Raw genomic sequence first — 24,391 nt, forward strand, 5'->3', positions numbered from 1 at the left:
TACCTGAGCCATTAAATGTCCATAGGAACCCAATACTAAGCAAGAAGCTTAAACATAAGGTAAAATCCCTAGTTTAGTTGTGAAACAAGTAACACGACGATCAATGCCAAAATAGCATTTGAGCACACCACAACTTGAATAACTTCACCAATGTACAAATCGACCACCTTGCTTGTTGAAAAAGTTCTATTTTTCAAATGATTTTAAAAAATGAGGGGACATTTGATTTTTTTGCAAAAAAAAAAGTAACATTTGTGGTAACTTGTAAGCAAGCAGTAATGAGGTAGAAGATTTTAATCAAGATTCTTGGATTAGCCATGGACACGTCATTAAATAACCCATATGCTAAGGTCAGTAAGATTTGGGTCTTGACACTCAGTAAACACATTGACGCTCCAACGACTAAAGGCAAAAAACATGCAAAGGGATAGAATATAAGTGCTAAAATGCCATCAAACCAGACCATGATAACATCTATGGCACATTTGAGGTTGTTGAGATCAATTTCAGCATTGGAACTAAAGGAGCACCGCCAATTCCTAAGGGCTCTAAGACTATGCGAACTAGGAAGCATTACATATATACGTTCGTAAGACTAGAATACATCCAATCTTAAAATTTTATTTTTATGTGAAACAAGCGAAAGAGCAAAGGAGAGAAAAAATGAGACGCAGGGAGAAGGGGGTTTGGAAGAGACAAAAAACGAAATTAACAATAAAAGAGAAAAATAAAAATAACTTGTTAAGCAAAGCTACGCTTATGTTCTCATCACCCAAGCATAAGTAGTCATTTGGGTTTTGGTAAACAAGTGCTTATCAAGCTATAAAACCCCAAACCAAATAATCAAAAACTATGACAGCAAAAAGGAGTAGAACAAAAAAGAGAAATGTGTGTGTGTGTGTGTGTGTGTGTGTGTGGAAAGAGAGAGAGAGAGAGACAGAAAGAATTTTTATTAAAAGTCTTCGGAAGACCAAAGGGTCTATGAGACTAAAAGAAAGTGATACAATGAGCTGAGAGGTGAAGCCACTAAGCAGGCATCAATGCCCATGATGAATACAAAAGAAACCCATAATCATGATCATAACGGCATCGATACATAGGGAGAAAACTCTCCGAGCTCATGGAGAGAATGGGAGCTGGCAGGGGCATAAACCCTAAGAGGGGATCGTCAATGTATGAGGCTACTGTGGTGGCATAAAGCCTGTGATGGAGCACTGGCAGCTGTTGACGTGTGTGGCCCGCTGTGGTCTCCTGGCTATAGCCCTGCAGCAAACAAGTGCCACCTTCACGCATGTAGGTTGCATCTCCGGTCTGATGAGCATGGAGGGAAGGTCTCCTAATGTGATATGTGCCAAAAGAAACACAAAGGAAACAAGGTGTTTTGGGAGGGACATACATCAAAGCAAAACACTAAAGTGAGAGATAAAAACACTCTTGCTTGTGCAAAGATGAGAGAGTCTATAGAATGTGCCAAAAGAAACACAAAGGAAACAAGGTGTTTTGGGAGGGACATACATCAAAGCAAAACACTAAAGTGAGAGATAAAAGCACTCTTGCTTGTGCAAAGATGAGAGAGTCTATAGAATTGGCAAGTAATCACTACGAATTGAGCCATATAAGATATGTTTGAGTCAGCTTGAGACGTTCGTATGATATTCAACATACCATACTCAGGTTGTTTCTGTTTATCATAGACATCAACTTATAAACCTAAAGAAGATCGAGTCATGCTACGATCTAAGAAATTACAACCGCTTCCACTAGATGTACAGTTAAGTTCACAAACTTCACAATAATAAATTCCTCCCTTATATAATTTGGATCTTTGTGCATGAAATCGTTAAACTTTGGGGTGTTTGCAATAAGTTCGTCATCTATGAGTTTATGAATCGTTTATCTGCTCAATATTGTAGTCTGTTCCCAATCACAAGAAGATAAACGATGCAGCCTGCCAATTGCAACTCCCCAAAACTGGTCAAAATCCATCCATTGAAAAGATAAATTGTATTTCCTTCCTTATGGCGGAAGTAACAAATGTAACAAACAGACACTTGTGATGCAAGTAGTAAGCAATACCAAAGAAAGTATTGTATACACAAATACAACCTGAAGCTATATACCACAACTAATACCAACACACATAATGAGTCCATTAAAACAACAAAACCGTGCAATCAAATATTTTTTAAGCTACATCCCTAAAACCCAAAACAGAAACTAGATGGCAGGTAGCCTCGTATTCGCATTCCATGTGATCATTAAGAAAATTAGCATACCACATGAGAGATGTCCCTGCGTGCTGTCTTTATAAAGTTCGATCCATTCTGAGCCAGCTCCTCTAACTCACTGGCTGTTAGACCTAGCTATATGCCAAAGATTTTTAAAAGACCAAGCTGACATACTTGTCCTTCAAACTAAAAGAAAACTGATTTTGTGAAAGCAAGTATTCAAATGAAATGCAGGTTCAAAAGCAAAAGCTTCTCATTGATGACGTAGAGCTAAAACATAACTATAAGCTATCAAGTTTCTCTAGCTTTTCAATAATTCATCCAACCAGCAATGCCTTACCTATGCATGGTACACCGTTTAGGATGGCAATGGTTGCTGGAATAGCTCCATTTTCTCTTATCAAGTTCTCCACCATCTTGGCAGTTTCCAGATTTTGTGGATAAGGCATGCCTGTATCAATTACAATAAGGCATTTCTATGTCAGTAAATTCAGTATGTTACCTTCTTTGCATTCAAGAATCACAACAATGAGAAAGCTATAGTTACCATGTGTAATGATCGTGGATTCAAGAGCAACTACAGGAGATGCTTCATTGAAAGCACGACGTACACTGGGTTCTAGCTTGAATCCTAGCCTATCAGCTGCTTTCACATTATCAGCGCTTATCTACACAACAAACGATCCTTCATTGCTCTTCATTCAAAAGGTCAAGAAGAAAAACTTAGCATCAAACATTTGTATGCAATAAGAATCAAATAATCCCAAGCAGAACTTACATGAGCAGCGCCCAAAGAAGTGAGATGATTTTGGATAGTTGCAAGCCTAAACTTAGTACAAGAATCCATAGTGTGTATGGAGAGTTACCCTGAGATATTAGAACAACTCCTTAGTACAGAAAGAAAGCCCATTGCCCCTCCTCAAATTCTAGCTCTTAGCATTTGCAATGGAAATAAACATTTTTTCTAACCAGTTTACATTTGACTGCCCAGTTTTTTAAATCTAAGCATTCCTTTTTTGCTGCAGCTCTTCTCTTATGACTTGTACGAATTTGAAAACAGATGATCGATTACCTTTCAAAAATCTTACAAAAGGGTCAACAACAGTATCAATTCCACACTTTCAGAAAACTTAGATGATCTTCATTAAAATCCATGTCAACAGTTCAAGACCAATAAACTCAGGTGAAAATAACTGTGGTCTGGTGGAATGGGAATATGGAGGATGTCAGTAAGCAAAGGTGAAAGATGTGATGTCTCCCTGATACATGAACTGCATTAACAATAACAGTCAGTCGCACTAAGATAAAAGGCCTCATGATGATCATAACAATAAATATGACTGACAGTTCCCAAGATCTAAGACTACTCATGTAAAATTGATGATCCTGAAGGGCCTGATACAATAACGTAAGATAACTAGGAGACAGTTTAAGAAGAATAGATAAGACACTAGAGGATAAATCGATGAAGGTCTAGACGTAACCCTGGATGCACGTTTGCTCACAAGGAACAGGACCTCAATGAATGATAGCGGTCACATTGAACCAATAGATCTCATCCGAGATTCTGAAAAGCCATGATGGGGTATACCATGTATACTAAAAGGGCATTCAAGTATGCCATGACTCTCTAAATTGCTTAACCTAACACATAGCCTACGTTGCCATTAGTGTCAATTAACGAATCACACTCCTATGTGATTGCCACCACATTTTGGCAAAACAGAGAGCATATTTGAAATCTTAAGCTGGTCTCACCAAAGGTAACTCCAAACACAAAAGAGTGTAAGAAATAGTTCTTTCAAAATTCGAAACCTTGATTACTTGATTAAGTATAAATAAGGCTAACATTATAACCCTACACCTAAGGTTGAAGCACATGTGCCAATGTCTACAGCCTTTCCCTAATTAAATATTGTGACTTTACTCCAGAGATGACTTTGCATCTGTGTGTGCTTATTGTCCAGTTGTGGTCTAGTACTAAGCTCTCCCTAGACATCTATTACTATTTCAACCTACATATGTGCAGTTGACTACCTTGCCAATGCAACGAAAAAGCTCACTTGCATGTATCATCAACTGTCCGCCTGTGTAAATCAGTCCTCTGCCTGCACGAGTGTTTTGTCTACCAGTGCGCAGTTGTTTCAGCTGATTAGGCCTCTGTTTAGAGGCACCAGTTAAAATCAGCACTCCATGTTTGTAAGTACCCTCGGAGGGAAGGCCTTCTTTTATAGATGTAGGTGTTGGAATGGTCACCTCCCCATCGGTGAGCCCCCAAATGAGGAGTGCATTAGGGGGATGGACCAGAGATGGAATGGCCTGCCACATGGACAGCATCTTGGCTGTCATGTGGGCAGGAGACTCATGGTGGAGAGGGGGCTGCCACATGGGCAGCACCTCACAAGAAAAAGGCAGAAGGGCTGCCATGTGGGCAGCACACAGCAGCCTGGCAGAGGCCCTTCAAGGCGTGTGTGTACGGGCTAGAACAGGCCCCTAACAGAAAAGAAAGAAAGAAAGAAATTTTATTAGAGTCTTCGGAAGACCGATGGGTCTATGAGACTGAAAGAAAACCTGATACAAATCACAGTAAGGATGGAGCTACTGAAATGAGCATCATCACCCATGCTGAATCCTAAGTCTGATCATACATAATCAAATCAAATACATCTGGATGTAACAATGAAAAGAAAAGGACTGGAGCGGAGCGGAATCCTCCATATGTCATGTCGCCCTAGCTGGTGCATAGCCGGTGATGGGACGCTGGTGCCCGTCAAGGGGTGCTGTACGTCTCGGTCTCCTGGGCGAGGCTTGACGCAAGACCAAAGCCACCGTGACTCCTATGGGACGTATCCCGGGTCTAAACAATGACGGGAGGTCCCCCAGAGTGATATGTGTGTCCCCTCGATGTCTCGTGTGTCGTGCTGCAGTCGTCGGGTCAAGGTCTCTGTCACGTCTGCGGCTAGAGACTGGACGATCAATGTCACTCGATGGGAAGCACTCTGTGATCCTGCTTTGAGAGGTGTCTGATGATGTGGCCAAGCCCCGTCGCCTGAGTAAGTACTCTCTGTGTTGGCCCCCTCGTGAATGAAGGCCGCGAGGCATCTCTGATCTGGGTAGGCGAGGAATCTGAAAAGGAGCCCAGAGCTGTCTCTGAAGAGGCAGTGGTAGCGACCTCAAATCTCGTAGTATACTGGGCACCTGAAAATAAAATGCTCCTCCGACTCGACCTCTCGACAGTCGCACAATATGCATAAGCGATGCTCCCTAGGAATCCCCTCTGCTCTGCCGCTCTCTATGCGGAGGCGGTGTGATGATACCTGAAACTATCCGATGGAGATCCATAGTGAGTGAGGCATATGAAGCTCAGTGTACCCCGGTGGTGTGATGAATCCCTCCTCCGAGATACGAAGACAATAATCTCTGTAGAAACTCAGCTTCACTGGAAGCTCCCTCAGCTCCAACTAGGTCCTAAAGGTATGTAGCTACAGAAGATCCTCACGAATGACCTAGTTGGTGTGTGGCCCAATCGGGATGGGGGTGGGAGTATAGGAGGGGCATCTAAACTGTACTGAAAAGGAGGTATCCTATCGATGTGGAACCCTAGTCTCACAAACCATCTGTGAGTCCGTGCATACCAGCATCGCTCGTCTCCCTCTGCTTCCAACCTCATGGAGGAATCGAGAGCCACCAACCATGGCAACCTCTGTCTCCCTAATGTGCAGTCCCCATACAATCTAACCTGGTGTAGATATATAATGGTTTGAAAGGCTGCATCTAGTTGGAGTGGAGAAGCACCAAACTCGGCCTGAATGATGTGATGTGGTACAGATGGTTTCCCCCGGATCATCCGTGAGAGCATGAGGATCTGCAGGCGCTCCACCCGTGTCCACTCTATCTCTGACATACCAGGCCCCCAACAAGGGCTGCCATACATACCAGCTGGTCGGACCAAGGAGTCAAAGAGAAGAGCCTTGGTTCGAGGGTCCTAGAAGTGGGAGTGGAAGCATTGTATCTCTAGCCGAGCTAGTGAGGTGTATCCCCTGCTCAGTCTGGCCTACATCGCTGGTCTCATCGTGAAGATCGGGCTGGAGAAGATGACCCCTAAGTAAGTGTATGAGAATACGATCTCAACTGGTGACCCACCGAAAGTAAAAGTAAACTGCTTCCGTTGCATGTTTGCTCGAGAGGTGTTAAAGATCATGACCTTGGTCTTGCCAAGGTTGACCTCCAAATCATGGGATAAACAAAAAGCCTGCAGTGCATCCAGGTGTCGCTGGAGCCCGTCGGGTGTGGACGACAAGAGTGCCACGTCATCTGCATAAAGAAGAATCCTAATGATGATCCCGGCAAGTGAGCAACCGGTCCCTCCGAACGTCCCCATGAAAGTCTCAAGCTCATCGATGTAGAGGCCAAACAGGGTCGGTGATAAGGGACAACCCTGTTTGACTCCTATGGTACTCAAGATCTCATCTGTCCAACCTATGCCTGTTTGAACTCAGCCTAAGACTCTCTCATACAGTGCCATGACTACCCAGATGATCTCCTGATCAAATCCCAGTATTTGTAGGTGTGTGATGAGACGAGCTCGAGGTATTGTGTCAAAGGCTTTGCAGAAATCTACAAAGCAGCAATATACCCTCTCCTTCCGTGATCTGGCCTCCTCAATGACACTCCTGAGTGTGAGTATGTGATCCATAGTGATGGTGTTGAGTGTCCAGGTGTGAGGGAAGCCAAGGCAAACAACGTCATTGAATAGCTTTGCTAGGCAGCAGATAGGAGGAGCTTTGTGGTAAGATCAGAGGACCACATCATTGGTGGGACTCTGGATCTATCGCTTTTGTATTGTGTCCATAGCTTTGGACGGAAATATATTATTTTGGTGGTTTCTCTATCTGGTTGGTTCATTGTCTATTGATGAGTTTGCACACCTATGTTATGCACATAGGTTTAAGAAGTTTGTGATTCCACACCCCACACCACACTGTGTGAGCTCCTGGGCTATTCTATCAGTCTTCCGTTGTGCATACCCTCTGTTGGGTCATTTCTAACAGTAGGAGGGGGCAGCTTCAAACGTGGGAATTGGTGCCTATTCTAGAATGGAGGGCTGGCTCCTTGTAAGTTGGTAGGCTGCATGGGGACTTCAGTTCCTACGGTGACAATGCTATGGGTCCCGATGGCCATCCACATGTCCCTACAGACTGCCATGTACCCTGTGCCACTCATGGGCTGCCATGTTTCCCATGCCACATGTCATGGCTGCCACCTCAGCCTGCCACATCAACATGCTACGTGTCATGCTAAAATTGTGGAGTAAGGTTGATTTAATGCTCTTTATTTGCCTAACTAAAAGTTCAGTTTGGGGGATTAAAACTATTCCAATATTACTTCTGTTTTCACCCTTACGTTTCTGGCAGTTAGCTCTATTAAAAGGGCTAGTCTACGGTTAGTTTGAATTTGTATGGCCTTCTCACATAACCTATTAGGCATATTAGTTTGTCATCTTTCATGTTCACAGGCCCACACCCAAGGCTACTCCAAACATTCTCTTTAATAGTTGCTGGATCAGTATGCATTTGATGGTCCCATGTTGGGATACTTGGGTGGGGTGTGGTCTTTACGTTTCTCATACAGAAATACATCTCAACTTGTGGGACACTAATGCTCGTAAACCATTCGATAGGACACCCTCAAATGCTAGACCCTAGACAGCTAGTACTAACTAATCTATAGGAAAACATATGCATTCTTTTGGCAAAAATCCTAATTTAAAGAACTTTAAATGTCAGAAAATTAAAGATATGCTATAAATGAATTACCAAGCTAACAGATATGTGTTTTGTGAAGAGAAGTGAAATTCCCTCCATCTGTTACTTTGTTGACCTCAACTGAAGTGCTTCCTCATATGCATCAAGAATGTCAGGAAACTTCTGAAACATTACTCTTTCCATCCATTTAGCATCTATAGATGGAAGATCAAAGGAAATCAGTAGGGTGATAAATAATTTTGAGCCGATCTAGTAGGGTGCTATTATAATTTTCCTTTGACCATCAGGTAGAGGATGAAATGATGAAGAAAAACTCACAAGGGTTCCAAGGTTTTCAAACAATGCTTGCTAGAAATTAATAGTCCATTTAGTATCTCTTCAGAAACTATAGATTTGGGTATCCCATGCTGTCTGAAGATGTGCCTAATGAATAAGTGTGCAACTTCAAGAGCCTTTAGTTGTTTCTGGCATGTAATGAGATGAGCTTGTTTACTAAATCTATCAACTATGGTTCACATAACGTCATGTCCTTGATTAGTCCTAAGAATTCCAGTAATGAAGTTCATGCTGATATGCTCCCATGGTCTTTCTGCATAGGCAAGGATTGTAGTAGTCCTTTGGGTTTTCCTGTATTGTAATTTGCCTTTTGACATGATACACACGCTAAAATGTAAGCAAAAGTGTCTTTCTTCATGTCTGGCAGATAAAAGAGTCTATCTAGGGGAGCAAATGTGGTCAAAATGCCCCTATGACCAGCATAGGGTGGATTATGATTTTCTTCTAAAACCTTTGGTTGGAGTTCTTTTGTAATACATAGTTTCTCTTGCATATACAAGCTCCTTCATTGATGTCAGAGGCATCGTGAGTGCCTCCGGTCATCAAATGTGTCCATACTTGAGAGAAATCAGCATCTCCTGAATACATATCCTTAAGAGCTGTCAACTCATCATGATATGTAACTGATATATGCTGAAGTCTAGGCCTACGAGAAAGTGCATCACCTACTACATTTCTTTTTCTAGGAGTGTACTGAATTTGGAAATGAAAGGATCGCAGGAAATAGACCATCTCATATGCCTCTCTCAAGAGAGGTTGCTTCAAAAATATTGTAGACTTTGATGGTCCATCTTAACAAGAAAGTCTATTCCTAGCAAATAATGTTTCCAAAATCTTTAAGGCATGTATTACTGCCAAGAGTTCCTCTCATAGATGTTGTAATGAAGTTCAGCATCTTTCAACCTTCTACTTTCATAGGATATTGCATGAGCATCTTGAGTTAGAGTAGCTCCAATGCAGTCACCACTAGCATTAGCTACACTAGGAAAGGTTTACCTAAGTTAGGAATGATCAGAACGGGTCCTGTGGTTAAGGCATGTTTAACTTTTGAAATGCTTCTTCTCTCTAAAAGCCCATCTAAACTTAAATTCTTCTTGGTGAGATAACATAGGGCTGCAGCTACTCTGCAGAATGCCAAAGGAATCTCCTAGCCATAGATTTATCCTTGACCACCATGAGATGGCATGAGAAACTATGAGACTAGATGTATCCTTGACATTGCAAGAGGCAACCCCTTGAGGAGGGGTATGTTGAGATAAGTGTGATCAAGGGCTTGCTCTATGGTGCATGTGTGCATCTAGGGGAGTCACATGTGTGTTTGTGTGTGTTGTAGAGGCACATCAAGTGCTATGATGTATCTAGTGTGTGACCTAAGTGATGATGTAAGCCAAAGGCCCCCCACATGGGAGGTTCCTTTTATTTAGGCCAGTCCCACTGATGTAGGGGCTGATTGCCACTGATGTAGGAAAGGTGCCACCTTCTCCCCATTTCTATAAGAGAGAGTCACCTCTCTCACAATCTATAGTGAACAACTTTTTGGTTACATCTTGTGCTCTCACTCCTCTTCCAAGATGCATCTATTCTATCCCACGTGATTCTACGGGAGGAGCTCAACTAGAGAAGAAAAAACCTCTTCGATGTGGTTACCCTCTTGCACGAGGCTCCCCTGAATCCAATCTCAAGCCAGACTCCTCGTGGGTGTAGGGCCCACAATGCGACCCACCACTGCTCTACCTTGCATTGACTGTACACCTCTTGCTTGACCTCTAGGGAAACTACAATTCGAACTATTGTGGGAGTTGAAAGAGCTGCTAGGTGTAATGAAGGGGGAAAAGGGGCCAATTTAGAGGACCTAGCGGCCTCTTAGGTGAGAAATATGGAGGGACTATATAAGTCCCCATCCACCCCTTATTGTACGCTTTATTGATGTGATATCTAATCCTATCTACTCCCACCTCCTTCCTCCTACCTGCTGCCTACACTCTCTCTTCCAATCTCTCTCTATCTCTCTCCCCTCACCCCTTTTCTCTCTCTTCCTCTCCCTCCTATTTCTCTCTCCTCTTTCCTCTCCCCTATCCTCTTCCCCTTTTCTGCCATCTCTGGCCCTTCACCAAATCTGTCCCTACCCCCTTCATTGCATTGGTATCAAAGCTCCTTCCTAGGGCCCTGTGCTTCTCATTCTCAATGCTGTCTACTGGACTCCATGCAAGCAGAAGCAGTTCAGCGTCAAGCAAGGATAACGTAGACCAATTGAAAGATGGAGCAATACAATGTCGACGACCAGCTTCAAAACCCCAACTGAAAATCCCATGAGGATTGCAGGCTGCAACGCACTGCTGTCTAGTGCCAAGTCCAACGCAAATGATATACACAGTGCTCACCACGGGATGGAGTGTGTCGTCAGCCAGAAGAGGCTAGTGGCTAGTGATGCAGTGATTTTCCTCCGGGGTGAAACTGGGGACCTGAGGGTGGGCATTCGACGAAGCAGCTGCCTTTCCTTCTAGTCCCGTCAACCAAATCGTACCAGACCAAGTCGAACAGCCGTGTCGACCCGCCCTGCCAGTTCCGTCTGCCCCGCCCTGTCAGTCCCACGTCGACCCACCCTATCAATTCCGTCGAATTCGCCTCCCGCTTTGTGCAGTCCCAGCACTGTTCTGGCGCCGCTTGCCTCTGTATAGGTCTCTCTTTTCGCCGCCGCCTGCAGTCGCCTTCACGCCCTGCAAGAACCATACATTATCTTTAATTAAGTCCTAGGTTAGTGTAGCCGAAGTTAGTAGGTTGGGTTAAGCAGGTTACTTGAGTTTGATTAGATTTGGTTTAGTCAGTTAGGTTTAGTTGGTTGGGGTTGGTTAGGTTAGTGGGGTTAAGCTAACTAGGGTTAGTCCATGTGGTGGTCAAGTTAGTTCAGCTAACTTAGCATCCTAAGTGTCTTAGCAGTCCTAGGAGTCTTAGGTCCAAGTCCTAACAGTCCCTTTTTTTTTTTAAAGAGAGGCAAAAAGTTCAATTTTCCAGCCTCTTTAGGGGCCTCTCATAGCCCCATTTTGAAGCCTCTTCATCAATCTGCCTCCCGAGCTTCTCCATCGGCCTTTTTTGTGGTTCTACACACTCTAACAGGTACTCATTACAGCAGGGTTTTGCTGTCTACTCTCTGAGTCCGTTTCATTTTCCTTGCCTACACTTGAGCTTCTCTCTCTCGTGGCAGTCACCATGGCACCCAAGCGTGCCCCTCCTGATATATTGCATGATGGTGATGATGCTGCTTAGCATGAGCAATTGCCTTCCATAGTGGGTGCATCCACTGGTGGTACAGAGATCCCTACAACTCAACCTCTCTCTCCTGCATCTCGAGAAGCGCAAGCAACGTAGACACAGTTTTTTTAATGCCCTTGTTCTATGCTCCAGGGTGCTTTCCGCCAGATGGGATAGGAGTTCAGCCAGCAGCTTACCACGGCCATCACTACGCAGGATGCAGCTCTTGCCCAAATGGGACAGCAAATCGCGCAAGACAAGGGCAAGCAGCCCACACCCCAGCAAGGGGACCACTCAGACAATTAGGATGTTTTTTCTGCTCCACGCAGGGGTTTTATGGTGGCAGATGCCCACCGTGCATATGAGCATCAGTCTTCTAGGCTGTTGCATGTAGCCCAACATGGCAATTATTTGGACTTGAATGATGCATTGCCTGTGCCACAGAGCACCTTCTTGTGTCATGCCATCTTTTGACTCTCAGTTTCCTGCATCTATGCAAGCCGAGCCGTCCCATTTGGGTCGACCCGTTGGTATGCATCCTATTAGTGCTCCTTTCACCGCACCACCGAGTATGCATGGAGCTCGTTTTGGTTTATATGGCAGCCCACACTCCTAGGAGAGAGGTCAGCCCTCTTCTCAACCCTTTGGCTGGCATGCCATCATTTCGGAGAGATGCATTTGGCAGACAGACGCAGCCAGGGGTTCATGCACCTATCGCTCCGCCAGTGAGCACATATAGCCAGATGAAGCCAGTGCATCAAATGGAAGCAGCTACTATGCAGCAGGGGATAAGTGGTGGGCAGCAGGCCACTTTTGATGAGATGATGTCAGATTCCTTGCATTCATATAAGGCCCTACCTGAGGCCATCAAACTTGAGATGTCTTTCTCCGATTATGTGAACCTCATGCGTGACGATGCCTGCACTTCTGGAGGCTACACACACAGGAATTTTGCAGCCAAGGATGTCAAGGACTGACATGTCCCAGCACTCCTGAACCTCTGATCTGCAAGCAAACTCTGCAAGCAAACACTGCAAGCAAACACAAGAACACACACACAACGTGAGAAACTGAGCAAGCTGCTCACCACCCAACCATGACATCTACGGGATATGATCTCGAATCAGGAGATGTCCCCTCCGAGCCACGAGCTGAGCTACTGGCACAAACTCCCAACCAGATCCAAACCAACCTGGTGTCCCATACCACCAGGTGGCGCTGTGAAGCCTAGGATCTGCTACTGGGCCTTGGGCTACGCTAAGATGCAGGCGCGCGTCCGCGACTCAATCCAGGATCAGACCTAGCACCTGGGAACGAAACTTGCTCCCCTCGGCTCACTGAGAATTGAACCCCCTGGGCCCCTTTTATAGACTCGGGTCCCAAGCGCCAAAAATAGCGAAGACCTGTAACTGGTTCGTACCCTTGCCACTCAACTCGAGAATCAAGCCTGCCTAGCTCCAAGCCTCCCCAGGCTACCTGAGCTAGTCTTGTGTACCCAGTACACGACAGATACCAATCCGTGCACATGACATACTTCCCCTCCTCTAAGAACTCACTCCTGAGTTCAATAAGAACCCGGAATGTTCTTTGGAGGTTTTGTAATGTCTCCCATGTTGCATCCTCCTCAACACGATCCTTCCACTTGATCTTGTATTCCGTGATAGTTCAATTTCGAATCTGTCTTTCACGAAATTCAAGAATACACTCAGGTTCGTGTGGAATAAAAGTCAAATCCGTAACTTCTATTATCTCTTGAGGAGAAACAAGTTGATCATCCGCACCCAAGACTTCTTTCAGTCGACTGACATGAAAGACTGGATGTACTTTAACATCAGGAGGCAATTCTAGTCAATATGCAACTGGTCCAATTCTTTTAATGACCTTGAACGGACCACAATATCTAGGGGATAATTTCGGAACCAAACCAGTACTTAGGCTCTTGGATTCCTTGGGAATTCGCAAATATACCATCGTTCCTTCAGAGAACTCTCTAGGTGAACGATGTTTATTGGCATAAAATCTGTCCCGATCTTGGGCACTTCTAATAGACTTCTTGGCAAACTGCAACATTTCTTGCATGTCTTGCAAGAAGTTCTTAGCAGCATCATTTTGAATCCCTTTTAACCCAATCATAACTGGTGGCTTAGGTTGAAACCCGTACATAAGCATAAAAGGACTGTAACCAGTACTCAAATGCTTTGCACTGTTGTAAGCAAATTCTATTATAGGTAGATAATCTTCCCATGAAGACTGTCTCTTAGATACATATGCCCGAAGCATGTCTTCAACCAACTGGTTAACCTTCTCTGTACTGCCATCGGATTGTGCATGATCTGAGGAACTCATACTTAGAGTAGTTTCTAACTTCTTAAAAACAAGTGTCCAAAAGTTACTGGTAAACTTTGAGTCCCTGTCACTAACTATGTCAGATGGCAAACCATACAAATGGTCCACAAACTCGTGAGCCAGCTGAACAGCTGAAATAGTTGTGCGAGTAGGTAAGAACCTAGCCATTTTTGTCAAACGGTCAACTATGACCCAAATGCAGTCATGACCCTTGCGCGTTCGAGGCAAACCAGTAATAAAATCCATGGAAATACTTTCCCATTTATTACCTGGAATCTATAATGGCTGTAATAAACCTGCGCTTCTAAGGCGTTCTGCCTTAGTAACCTGACAAACCCGGCAACCTACTACATAGTTCTCAATAAATGGACGCATCTTAGGCCAATAAAAGGTATGCTTCACAAGAGACAGAGTCCGATGTATACCCGGATGTCCAGCACTAGGAGCATCATGACACTCCCAGAGAATCTTGGATCTAAGGTCCAGAACATCTGGGACACAAATCTTTCCATTCCGGAACAGCAAGCCGTTCCTAATCATTTACTGACCTCCCGCCGCCTGTACCATAGGTGGCACAATCCCTGAGTCCTGGTCAACCATGGAGCTCCCATCTTGGACTTTCTGCCAATAAGAACTGAAATGACTATCAGTTGCGTTTAGCCCTCTCAAGGATTGAAATAGGTTTGAGGATATTTCCGTAAATGACATAGCATTTACAAACTTGACTCAACTTAAGGCATCCGCCACACTGTTCAACAAACCCTTTCGATAACGTATTTCAAAATCAAAATCTTGCATTAATTCTGCCCATCTAGCTTTCCGTCCCCTCAATTCAGATCCATCACACACATACTTAATTGACTTATGATCCGTCAATACAAGAAACTTTGAACCATACAAGTAGTGTCTCCAAACCTTAAGGGCATACACTACAGCATAAAGTTCCTTTTCTAGTGTGGGCCAACGATATTGGGTGTCGTCTAGCTTCTTACTCTCGAAAGCTACAGGTCTGTCCTCTTGGAATAGAGCTGCCCCAATCGCAAAATCACTGGCATCGACCTCTAAAACATAAGGCTGGTTAGGATCAAGTAATGCAAGAACGGGTGCTTCCTTGATAGAAAACTTCAAGGTTTCAAAAGCCTTGTTCAATGCATCATTCCAAGAGATCGGCTGGGTAGACCTGCGTCCGCAACCTTTCAATATGTTTGTCAGGGATGCCGTGATATGTGAATAATCACGCATAGACTTCTGTAGAAATACCGTAAATCCTAGGAAAGAACAAAGTTGTTTCACAGTCTGAGGGATAGGCCATTCTAAAACCTTTTGGATAGATCAATGCTAATACCTTCAGAAGAAATCTTGTGTCCTAAGTAAATGATCTCCTTCATAAAGAAGTCACATTTACTCATCTTGGCATAGAGCTTATGCTGTCTGAGAATAAGTAAGACAATCCGGAGGTGTCCTATGTGATCCTTAAGCGTTCGTCGGCTATAGACCAAGATGTCATCTAAGAACACTACAACGCATTTGCCCAGAAAATCTCGGAACAAATCGTTCATCATTTGCTGGAAAGTGGCAGGAGCATTTGTCAAACCAAAAGGTAATACAAGAAACTCGTAGTGACCATACCTAGTTCGGAATGCGGTTCTATCTATGTGTTTAGCATAGATACGGATTTGGTGGTAACCCGTACACAAATCAATCTTAGTGAAATACTTCGCTCCGGCCAAACGGTCTATCAGATCATCGGAACGAGGTAGAGGGTATCGATTCTTAATTGTCACTTTATTTAATCGTTTATAACCTATACTCCATGTAGAATCCTTCTTCTTCTTTAAGAGGACAGGTGCACCCCAAGGTGATTTACTTGCGCGAATATAGCCCATATTCAGGTAATCCTGTAGCTGTGTAGCTAGCTCATCCTCCTCAAGCTGGCTCATCCTATATGATGGTGGTACACTAATAGGTTGAGCGCCAAGTACTAAATCTATGCGATGATCTACTGCCCATTCTGGAGGTAAACCTTCCGGCAGTTGAGCAGGGAACACATCCTTGAAACTATCTAACAACATTCTCAATTCACTGTGTTCAAACACACTTAAATCATTCTTGTTATTTACAGAGACAACAAATGAAGAAAGCGGAATCAAAACACACTGATAGACATCATAATGATAAGTGTTTAATATATTCCGAAGCTTCATCGCAGATACAATAGGTCCCTAAGAAGAGGGAATATTATCACACTGAATACAAAATTGGGTGTCCTTATCCACAAAAGAAAGGGTATGGTCCGTCCATCCAATCCAAATATTGTGGGTTTTAAACCACTCTATTCCGATTAACAAGTCCACATGCTCCAAGTGCATAACATAGCACGTAAGAGCCCCAGTGTATGCTTGAATCCGGATAGGAAGCGCTTCAATCTTGCGATCCCAAAACTGCTTCCCAGCTCGAAGCTGCACCTCATAGGTGTGATCGCTAGGTATCGTGGACAGCCCCATCTTATGCATAAATTTGTAATTAACAAAGTTGTGAGAGCTGCCCGGGTCAAAGAGAATGTGAACTCTTTGGTCCCTAACTTCTCCATAAACTCGGAAAAGATCATGGGAACCAAATAACGAAGTATTGAAAATGCAATTACAAGAAAGTGGGTAGGTAATGACATTTACAGAAATACCTGTCATAGAAACTTGGTTCGCTCCCTTGGCTTTGGGTCCTGGACCCGCCTGGAGCTTCGGTCCCAGCGCTTGCTTTTGATTCTTGAGCTTTGGACACTCATTCTTGGTGTGGCCCCGCTCCTCGCAGTAGAAGCAACGTCCTTCCTTCTTAAGCTTCAAGGTACGAAGGAAACGAGCTCGACCATTCTTCGCCTGAGTCAAGTGTTTCTTGGAGGCGTTGTCTAGGTACCAGTCGTAGACTGGAAGAACTTCCATTTGTTCTTCCAACTCCTGTCGGAAACTGTAGTTGCCTTTGCACTGGCCATGGTATCATCATAAATACGTGCGTAATTCATGGCCTCTTGCAACGTTGTACATTTGCTGTTCTTTATCTGCAACTTGTACGAATCTGGCAAACCATCCACAAAGAAACCTAACAAGGTCACTGGATCCATTTTTGTGGCCCTGGTCTGTAGATCTCGAAACCTTTGAAGATAAACTTCAAACGTCAAGTTCAGCTTAGACATATCGAGGGCTTTAAGCTTGCCTACGATATCATAGTCGTCCTCCTTCTTCAGGAACTCCTTCCTGAAGACCCCTTCGAAATCTGTCCATGTTACCGGCTTAGGTTGGAGTTCCTTCCACCATAACAAAGCCTTTCCTGACATGAAGCCCGCTCCAAGCTGTATTTTCTTTTCATCTAGGTACCGGTGGAACTGGAAGTGTATCTGCCACTTGTGCAACCAAGTGTCAACAACCTCCTTGGTTCGAGACTTCTGATCTCCGGGAAAAGGGTCTGGAGTTATGTTCGGACCTAACACTGTAGCCATGGCATCCACATGCGTGAGTGCCTGCACAGTGCTAGTCAGAAGTGTGAGAGTAGCCTGAATCCCTTGGAGTTGCTGTGTCAACCCCGTTTGATTCGCATTAACCTGCTCAAATTCTCCATCTAGAGCAGTGGTAAATTCGCTGAAGGCCTTCGTAATCAGATCATCGTAAAGACCCTGGTCTTCCTCAGCAGGGTAGTCCAAATCCTTATCTCCCATGGCAAATTCAGGATTTACAGAATCAGCCATGTCTGAAATCTGATCTGAAAAGAGTAGTAAACTGAGAGAAATAACTGGGAAATCGAAGCTAGAAGGAGTGGGGAGCAGAGGAAAAAAACCGTCCCAAGAGGAGGTGACGAAAGAAGAGGAGCTGGCCGAAAAGAAGATGCCGGAGCTGTCGATCAGCTGGCGTAGATGATCCCGTGGTCTCTCCTTGCTGGTTTCGGTGCAGGCTGCAATGTACGGAAGTCAGCTACAGTCCGTACTGTACGAAAATCCCCCCCCCCCCCCGGCAGGCTGTTACGGAATCTGACGCAGGCTTGTACGGAAGCTGGCGCAAGCTTGTACAGAGGCTGACGCAAGCTTGTACGGAGGCTGATGCAGGCTGTACGGTAGCTTGTCGCAAGCTGTACCATATCTGACGTAGGCTATACGGTAGCCTATCGCAGGCTATGGCCGTTCCTAGATGGCGCAATCAAGTAGATGTGCAAGGAGATCTTCTTGCGCACTCTACCTGAGGCTATGGCTGAGCTTAGGATCCTGCCAGACTATATAGGAGATGGTGCAGCTAATCTAGGAAGCTATGCTTCCGAGAAAAGCTCACCCTCCCAAACTTGGAGGGTGGTGCTTTTTTCGAAAAAAGCAGCTCCTCCAACAGTGTAGCTGCACCCTGCTCTAGCCCCTGGCGCACCTCCCTACCTAGCCAAAATCCTTTCCAGCCTATGGCGCACCTCTAAGCCACTCGCACCTACGTCACCTACCTCTACACAGCCCTGACCAGCAAACGGAAACTCCTCGCCTGCTACTCAGCTCTTCTCACGCCTCTCCTACCTACATCTCCACTCTCTCCTAGCTACGCCTCATCCCTCTCTCACTATTCCCTTCAGCAATTTCGAAATCAAGACTCTCCTTCTTCCTACCTTTTCCCTAGATCCTGACCACATCCGCTAACCCATGAACCAACAAGATCTTGCAGCAGCAAATTTCGAAATTAGGGCATACCTGGAGGAAGAAATCGTCCAAAGTTTTCGCATCAGAAGTTCCTACCTCAAGAGTTGGCTCTGATACCAACTGACACGTCCCAGCACTCCTGAAACCTCTGATCTGCAAGCAAACACAAGAACACACACACAACGTGAGAAACTGAGCAGGCTGCTCACCACCCAACCATGACATCTACGGGATATGATCCCGAATCAGGAGATGTCCCCTCCGAGCCACGAGCTGAGCTACTGGCACGAACTCCCAACCAGATCCAAACCAGCCTGGTGTCCCATACCACCAGGTGGCGCTGTGAAGCCTGGGATCTGCTACTGGGCCTTGGGCTACGCTAAGATGCAAGTGCGCGTCCGCGACTCAATCCAGGATCAGACCTAGCACCTGGGAACGAAACTTGCTCCCATCGGCTCACTGAGAACTGAACCCCCTAGGCCCCTTTTATAGACTCGGGCCCCAAGCGCCAAAAATAGCGAAGACCTATAACTGGTTCGTACCCTTGCCACTCAACCCGAGAATCAAGCCTGCCTAGCTCCAAGCCTCCCCAGGCTACCTGAGCTAGTCTTGTGTACCCAGTACACGACAGATACTAATCCGTGCACATGACAAGGACAAACTCACAGTGTATAAGTTCAAAGGGGACACTCGCACACCTAATGAGCTGGAGGAGTGGCTTACGAAGCTGGAAGATTGTTTCCACTTCTACCTAAAATGAGCTGTCTTTAGGGCTGCCCTATCGCACAACGGATATGGCTAGCATACTTCAGGATTGTTGCTAGCACGTGGAGGATGGGTAGGGATTTCACATGTGGGAGGGATTTCACGTGGGGGATGGTGGCCTGGCTCACACGCCTTTGCGATCGATCCTATCTCGCCGGCTTGGCAGAAGGTTTCCCAGATTGAGGTTCATGATGTAGTTAAGCGCTCCCGCCCACGCCCACCGCCTCTCCTAGAGGATGGTGTTTGGGAGATTATTTCTAGCATCACTGCATGGAACATTTGGGTAGCTTGATGCAACCGGGTGATGGGAGGCCAAACGACTTCTCCGACAGCTACCCTAGTAGCCATTTGGTAGGATATCATCTCCAACTTGCGCGCCATTTGGGAGTGCGGTACTCTAGGCTCAAGAGCGACTGTCGAGAGGCGGGAGCGCTTCCGCCAGACTTGGCCGGCAGGCGTATTCTACACCCTTTTCCCAAGAGGTATTCGCTAGGCGTGCTGAAACTATCAGATTGAAAGGGCAAATAAATGGCAGGAATGTTCACATGCTTGTGGACAAAGGTAGCACTCATAGTTTCATCAATTCTAAGACCTTACAGAAGGTGGGATTAATTGCTACTGAGATTGATCATGGGCTGAGAGTAGAGGTGGAAAATGGACAACATTTGATTAGTAAACTTTGTTGCCAAGATGCAAGGATCAAGCTCTCTAAGGATTATGAATTTGCCCGGGGATCTCTTGGCACTGGACATGGGCCCAATAGATGCTGTCATGGGCTGCTGAAACTATCAGATTGAAAGGGCAAATAAATGGCAGGAATGTTCACATGCTTGTGGATAGAGGTAGCACTCATAGTTTCATCAATTCTAAGACCTTACAGAAGGTGGGATTAATTGCTACTGAGATTGATCATGGGCTGAGAGTAGAGGTGGAAAATGGACAACATTTGATTAGTAAACTTTGTTGCCAAGATGCAAGGATCAAGCTCTCTAAGGATTATGAATTTGCCCGAGGATCTCTTGGCACTGGACATGGGCCCAATAGATGCTGTCATGGGCTGCGATTGGTTAAAATCTTTCCGTAAAATCAGCATGGATTTAAATGCCCTATCACTCAGCTTTGTCCACAGGGGTAGAACTGTAGCATTGCATGGCATTGCCACTCCGAAATCGTGCATCATTCAGCAAGGCAGTTGGCTAGAGAGCTCAAGAAGGAAAGTGCCCTCTATGCATTGAATGTGTCAGTATCTCAGGGGGCTAGCATTTCCCATGTTGAGGATTGTGATATGCAGTAGTTGCTCTCGGAGTTTGCTGATGTATTTGCTGATATGCCATCCCAATCGCCTCCCAAGAGGGATGTGGATCATGCCATTGTTCTAGAGCATGGCAGTAAGCCCATAAACAAAGCCCCATACGATCTTTCTAAGGTTGAGCGGAAGGAAGTGGCAGTATAGGTGCGGAAATTGCTTGAGAAAGACTTCATCTCTCATAGCACTTCTCCTTTTGCCTCCCTGGTGCTTCTGGTGAAGAAGAAAGATGGATCGTACCACATGTGCATTGATTACAGGGATCTAAACAAGTCGACTATCAGGAACAGGTTTCCAATCCCCAAGATAGATGACCTGTTGGATGAACTCAAGGGTGCTCAATTTTTCACGAAGATAGATTTAAGGTTTGGTTACCATCAAATCAGGGTGAAAGAAGGAGATGAGCACAAGACGGCCTTCCGCACAGAACGGGACTTGTATGAATTAAAGGTGATGCCTTTTGGATTGACTAATGCACCGGCCACCTTCCAGGCTATGTGCAAAAGTATGGAATGGTTTGTCCAGTATGTGAATGAGGTACCTGCTTGTTTGTTGGGATTGTTAAGGTTGCTCCATAAATATGGTGATGAGAGTCGTAAGTTGGTGGTTCTTTGAGTTGAAGCGAATGTATTCCATGATGGTTTGTAAATTTGTTGATTGTGGTGTTCTTTAAGAGGTATCTATGCTGAGGTCACTACTACTACGACCTTGCTTTCAACATGGTGGCACAATCACCAAGTCCCCATTTAGAGAAAATGTGAAGTAACTTAAATAAATATTAAAATATTTTTCAATAACTTGTAAAGGGAAACGAAAGGTGTAAATTGAAAGGAAAGGGAAAGAGAAAAATGCAAATGAAGGTGAATAAATATGGGGAAAGGTAGATGAGTGAAAAGAGAGGAGAGAAAATAGCTGAAAGAGGGGATGGACCATTAAATATGAGTGGGGACCTGGCCATTTTGGCAAGACATTCCTCATTTAAATAATATTACATGATGTTAATAAAGGTAGTGTCATACAAGCTAAATGCCAAAATAATTCACTATCCCTCATGTAAGGCCAAAAGCTTATTCCACACAAAGTGACAAAGTCATTTAGGATCTCCACAAAGAGACAAAAACTTAAACCTAAAACTCATTACAATGGCCTAAACTACCACTAATCTTTAACACTAAACACCCATTAATATGGTCATCTTGACCAAATGAACTACTTTTTAAACTATGAGCCAGATTAACACTCTCTAACGAGTACCATCCCTTAGGACCATAGCAGATAATCTAGTTGACTTCTCTGGAAAAAAAGATAATCCAGTTGACAAAGCTTAAGGTAGCCCACCACTTAAGATAGAAAGAATTTATCGCAATATCAGCAAGCCGCAACATGAACGACAACTTCGTTGAACTACTTCAGTGAACAATAGATGCCGAAGTATCCTTGGTGAAGCCAAGGATGTAGAATACCACTAGATCCTATTTGTAGATGCCAAAACTCAGCCTAAAAGATCAGCTGAAATAATCAATCTACGGAATCTAGAATCAAATCACTGCCACAATTAGTATTCTCAATCCAATATAGAAATCCATCACCAATCAAATAGAATGCCCCACTAGAAGATTCAAACCAACATCCAATCACAGCACATGAACAACCAATCATCCAAACAGTCAAACCATTGGCGCACACCACCCAAATGATGCATGAACTTCCACTAGTCATCGACCTGTTCCTTCGTCAAAGGACAGCGTGTGGGAGACAGTAGCCAGCATTACGGCATGGAACATCTGGGTTGCTTGCTGCAGCTGGGTTACGGGCCAGCACCATGTAGCACCATGTTCCACCGTTGGCCACCTTGGTAGCCATCTGGCAAGACTTGGGTTGCTCGCTGCAGCTGGGTTACGGGCCAGCACCATGTTCCACCGTTGGCTACCTTGGTAGCCATCTGGCGAGACATCATCTTCACGCTTTGAGCCATTTGGGAGCGAGGCTCTCTAGGTTCTCAAGCTACCGTTGCACGATGGGAACATTGCTGCAAGGCTTGGCCTGCATGTGTTTTCTACAACATCACCCCGAGAGGGATCAGATGGTTGTATAGTCCACCACCCTGGTTGTTGGCCCCTGTACAGAGAATCCCTAGATAGCTGGCAGTAGGGGTGTCTTTCTGACAGCCAGCATTTAATTTTTCTTGATTTTCATGGTTGGCACCTTTATGGTATTTGCCAACTTGTATGATCGTTTTTTACAAAGCATCAATAGAAGTTCTTTTCTCTGGAAAAAAAACTATATATATATAAAATGATGCATGGACTTCACAACCAAGCCCGTAACAGACCAAAAAGCAAATCGCAATTTCAGGAGCAAGCTCATGCTCCAGTTGCAAATTGCCAGGTGGCCTTTGGGATGTGGGCGATGACTCTCAGTGACCCCGCCTCCACCAGCAGCCAGGTGATGGCGCTGGTAGAACAATGCAGCATCGCTCCAAACTCAGATGTAACAGATCCAACGCTGAACAAGTACAACTCACTGGCAAACTCTGAAGCAGAGTCATCTTGCAGAAAGATGATAGGAAATGTGTAGATGGTGCACGCAAGCATTTAGATCAAATCGCAAATAATTGCTCAAAAGGCCTTGCTTTCCTGCATTCCGCTTTGGTTGGGAAAACAACAATTGTAGACAATGATGCTGATACAGCATTTCGAGAACGTGTCAACAAAGCTGAACGATCAAAAAATCTCGTAGTATATTTAAACAGCTACCTCAGCCCTAGGCCTCACGTCCCTCAATCTCAACGACGCCTCTTGTTCCAGCCAAGTATAGCTCAGTTCTGATAAATTTGTGAGATATAGACGTTTATACTTCATAAGTCTTGCTTCAATGATTCCCTGTAAAAGTGCAGACCCATACCACCCGTCTGCTGAATTTCTGAGTGTAGTTTCCACAAACATAGATGATGCAATGCCAAACAGAGAGACTCGTCAAAGATGCATCGATAATGCAATCTCTTACAGAATCTACATGGCTGCAATTCATGTGCACATCACGTCACTACTATTAACTTGCTCACCATGATGTGTCTTTCACCCTATCTACGGACAGCCAAGCAACGGTATTTAAATCATAAAAGAGCAACTTGAATTTAGATGATTGCACCTGTACGGTCTTGAGATTGAAAGAGACACAGAAAGAGATCTTTCTTTTTCAAGATGTAGAAGCTCGAATCTTTTCTTTTTTGGCCTGCGATAGGGCTTAGTATTCATTTAAAAATTCCCAGAATTCGTGGATTGGTCCACTTGCCATGGCGCTCATGTTCATTGTTCCATGTGCGCCTTGTATAGTGCTACCTCCTTTACTGATTGGTCCACTACGTTTAGTATTCCACGTGGCAATTGACACGTGTATGTTCTCTCCCCCACCGGTAGTGCAAAGCCCCACTCCAAACAGCACCAACGACCCGAAAACAACTCAAACCACCCAAAAATGCATGGGTTTTGCCTCCGTGTCCTTCCGTTGGTGTATGGTGCCTTCCAAAGACCGCGATCCATGCATGGTGCCTTCTGCCTCTTCGTCCTTCCGTTGGTGCATGGCGGCTTCTCACTCTCAATCATGTCGATACTCTAGCGTTTTTTGGTGGATGGGGCGTTGCTCCTGGTGGTGTTTGATGCATGGTGATTTTCGAAAATGTTCGAGGTCCTCGAAGTGTTTGATGCATGGTGATGTGGGCGATATTTCCTTCATGTCA

General features: G+C 44.8%; 1 protein-coding gene across 2 annotated transcripts in view; it reads right to left on the minus strand.

Annotated features, from left to right (window-relative positions):
* LOC147892067 (indigoidine synthase A family protein) overlaps positions 1-23,896 on the minus strand; it is a 54,092-nt gene extending 30,196 nt beyond the window's left edge. For both annotated transcript variants that reach the window (XR_015542465.1, XM_087388366.1), the window contains exons 1-6: positions 22,526-23,896; positions 21,991-22,436; positions 3,007-3,095; positions 2,776-2,896; positions 2,569-2,679; positions 2,277-2,359 (exon numbers count right to left, since the gene is read on the minus strand). Coding sequence is in view for 1 of the 2 variants with exons in the window: in XM_087388366.1 (XP_087244492.1) it covers positions 2,277-2,359; positions 2,569-2,679; positions 2,776-2,896; positions 3,007-3,075 (384 nt within the window). In the remaining variant the exon portion in view is untranslated. The remainder of the gene's footprint in view (positions 1-2,276; positions 2,360-2,568; positions 2,680-2,775; positions 2,897-3,006; positions 3,096-21,990; positions 22,437-22,525) is intronic.
* Positions 23,897-24,391: the final 495 nt, after the last annotated feature.

This window comes from Dipteris shenzhenensis, chromosome 17 (assembly GCF_047967505.1).
Source record: "Dipteris shenzhenensis isolate YYH24624 ecotype China chromosome 17, Dip_SZ_1.0, whole genome shotgun sequence".
NCBI lineage: Eukaryota > Viridiplantae > Streptophyta > Polypodiopsida > Gleicheniales > Dipteridaceae > Dipteris > Dipteris shenzhenensis.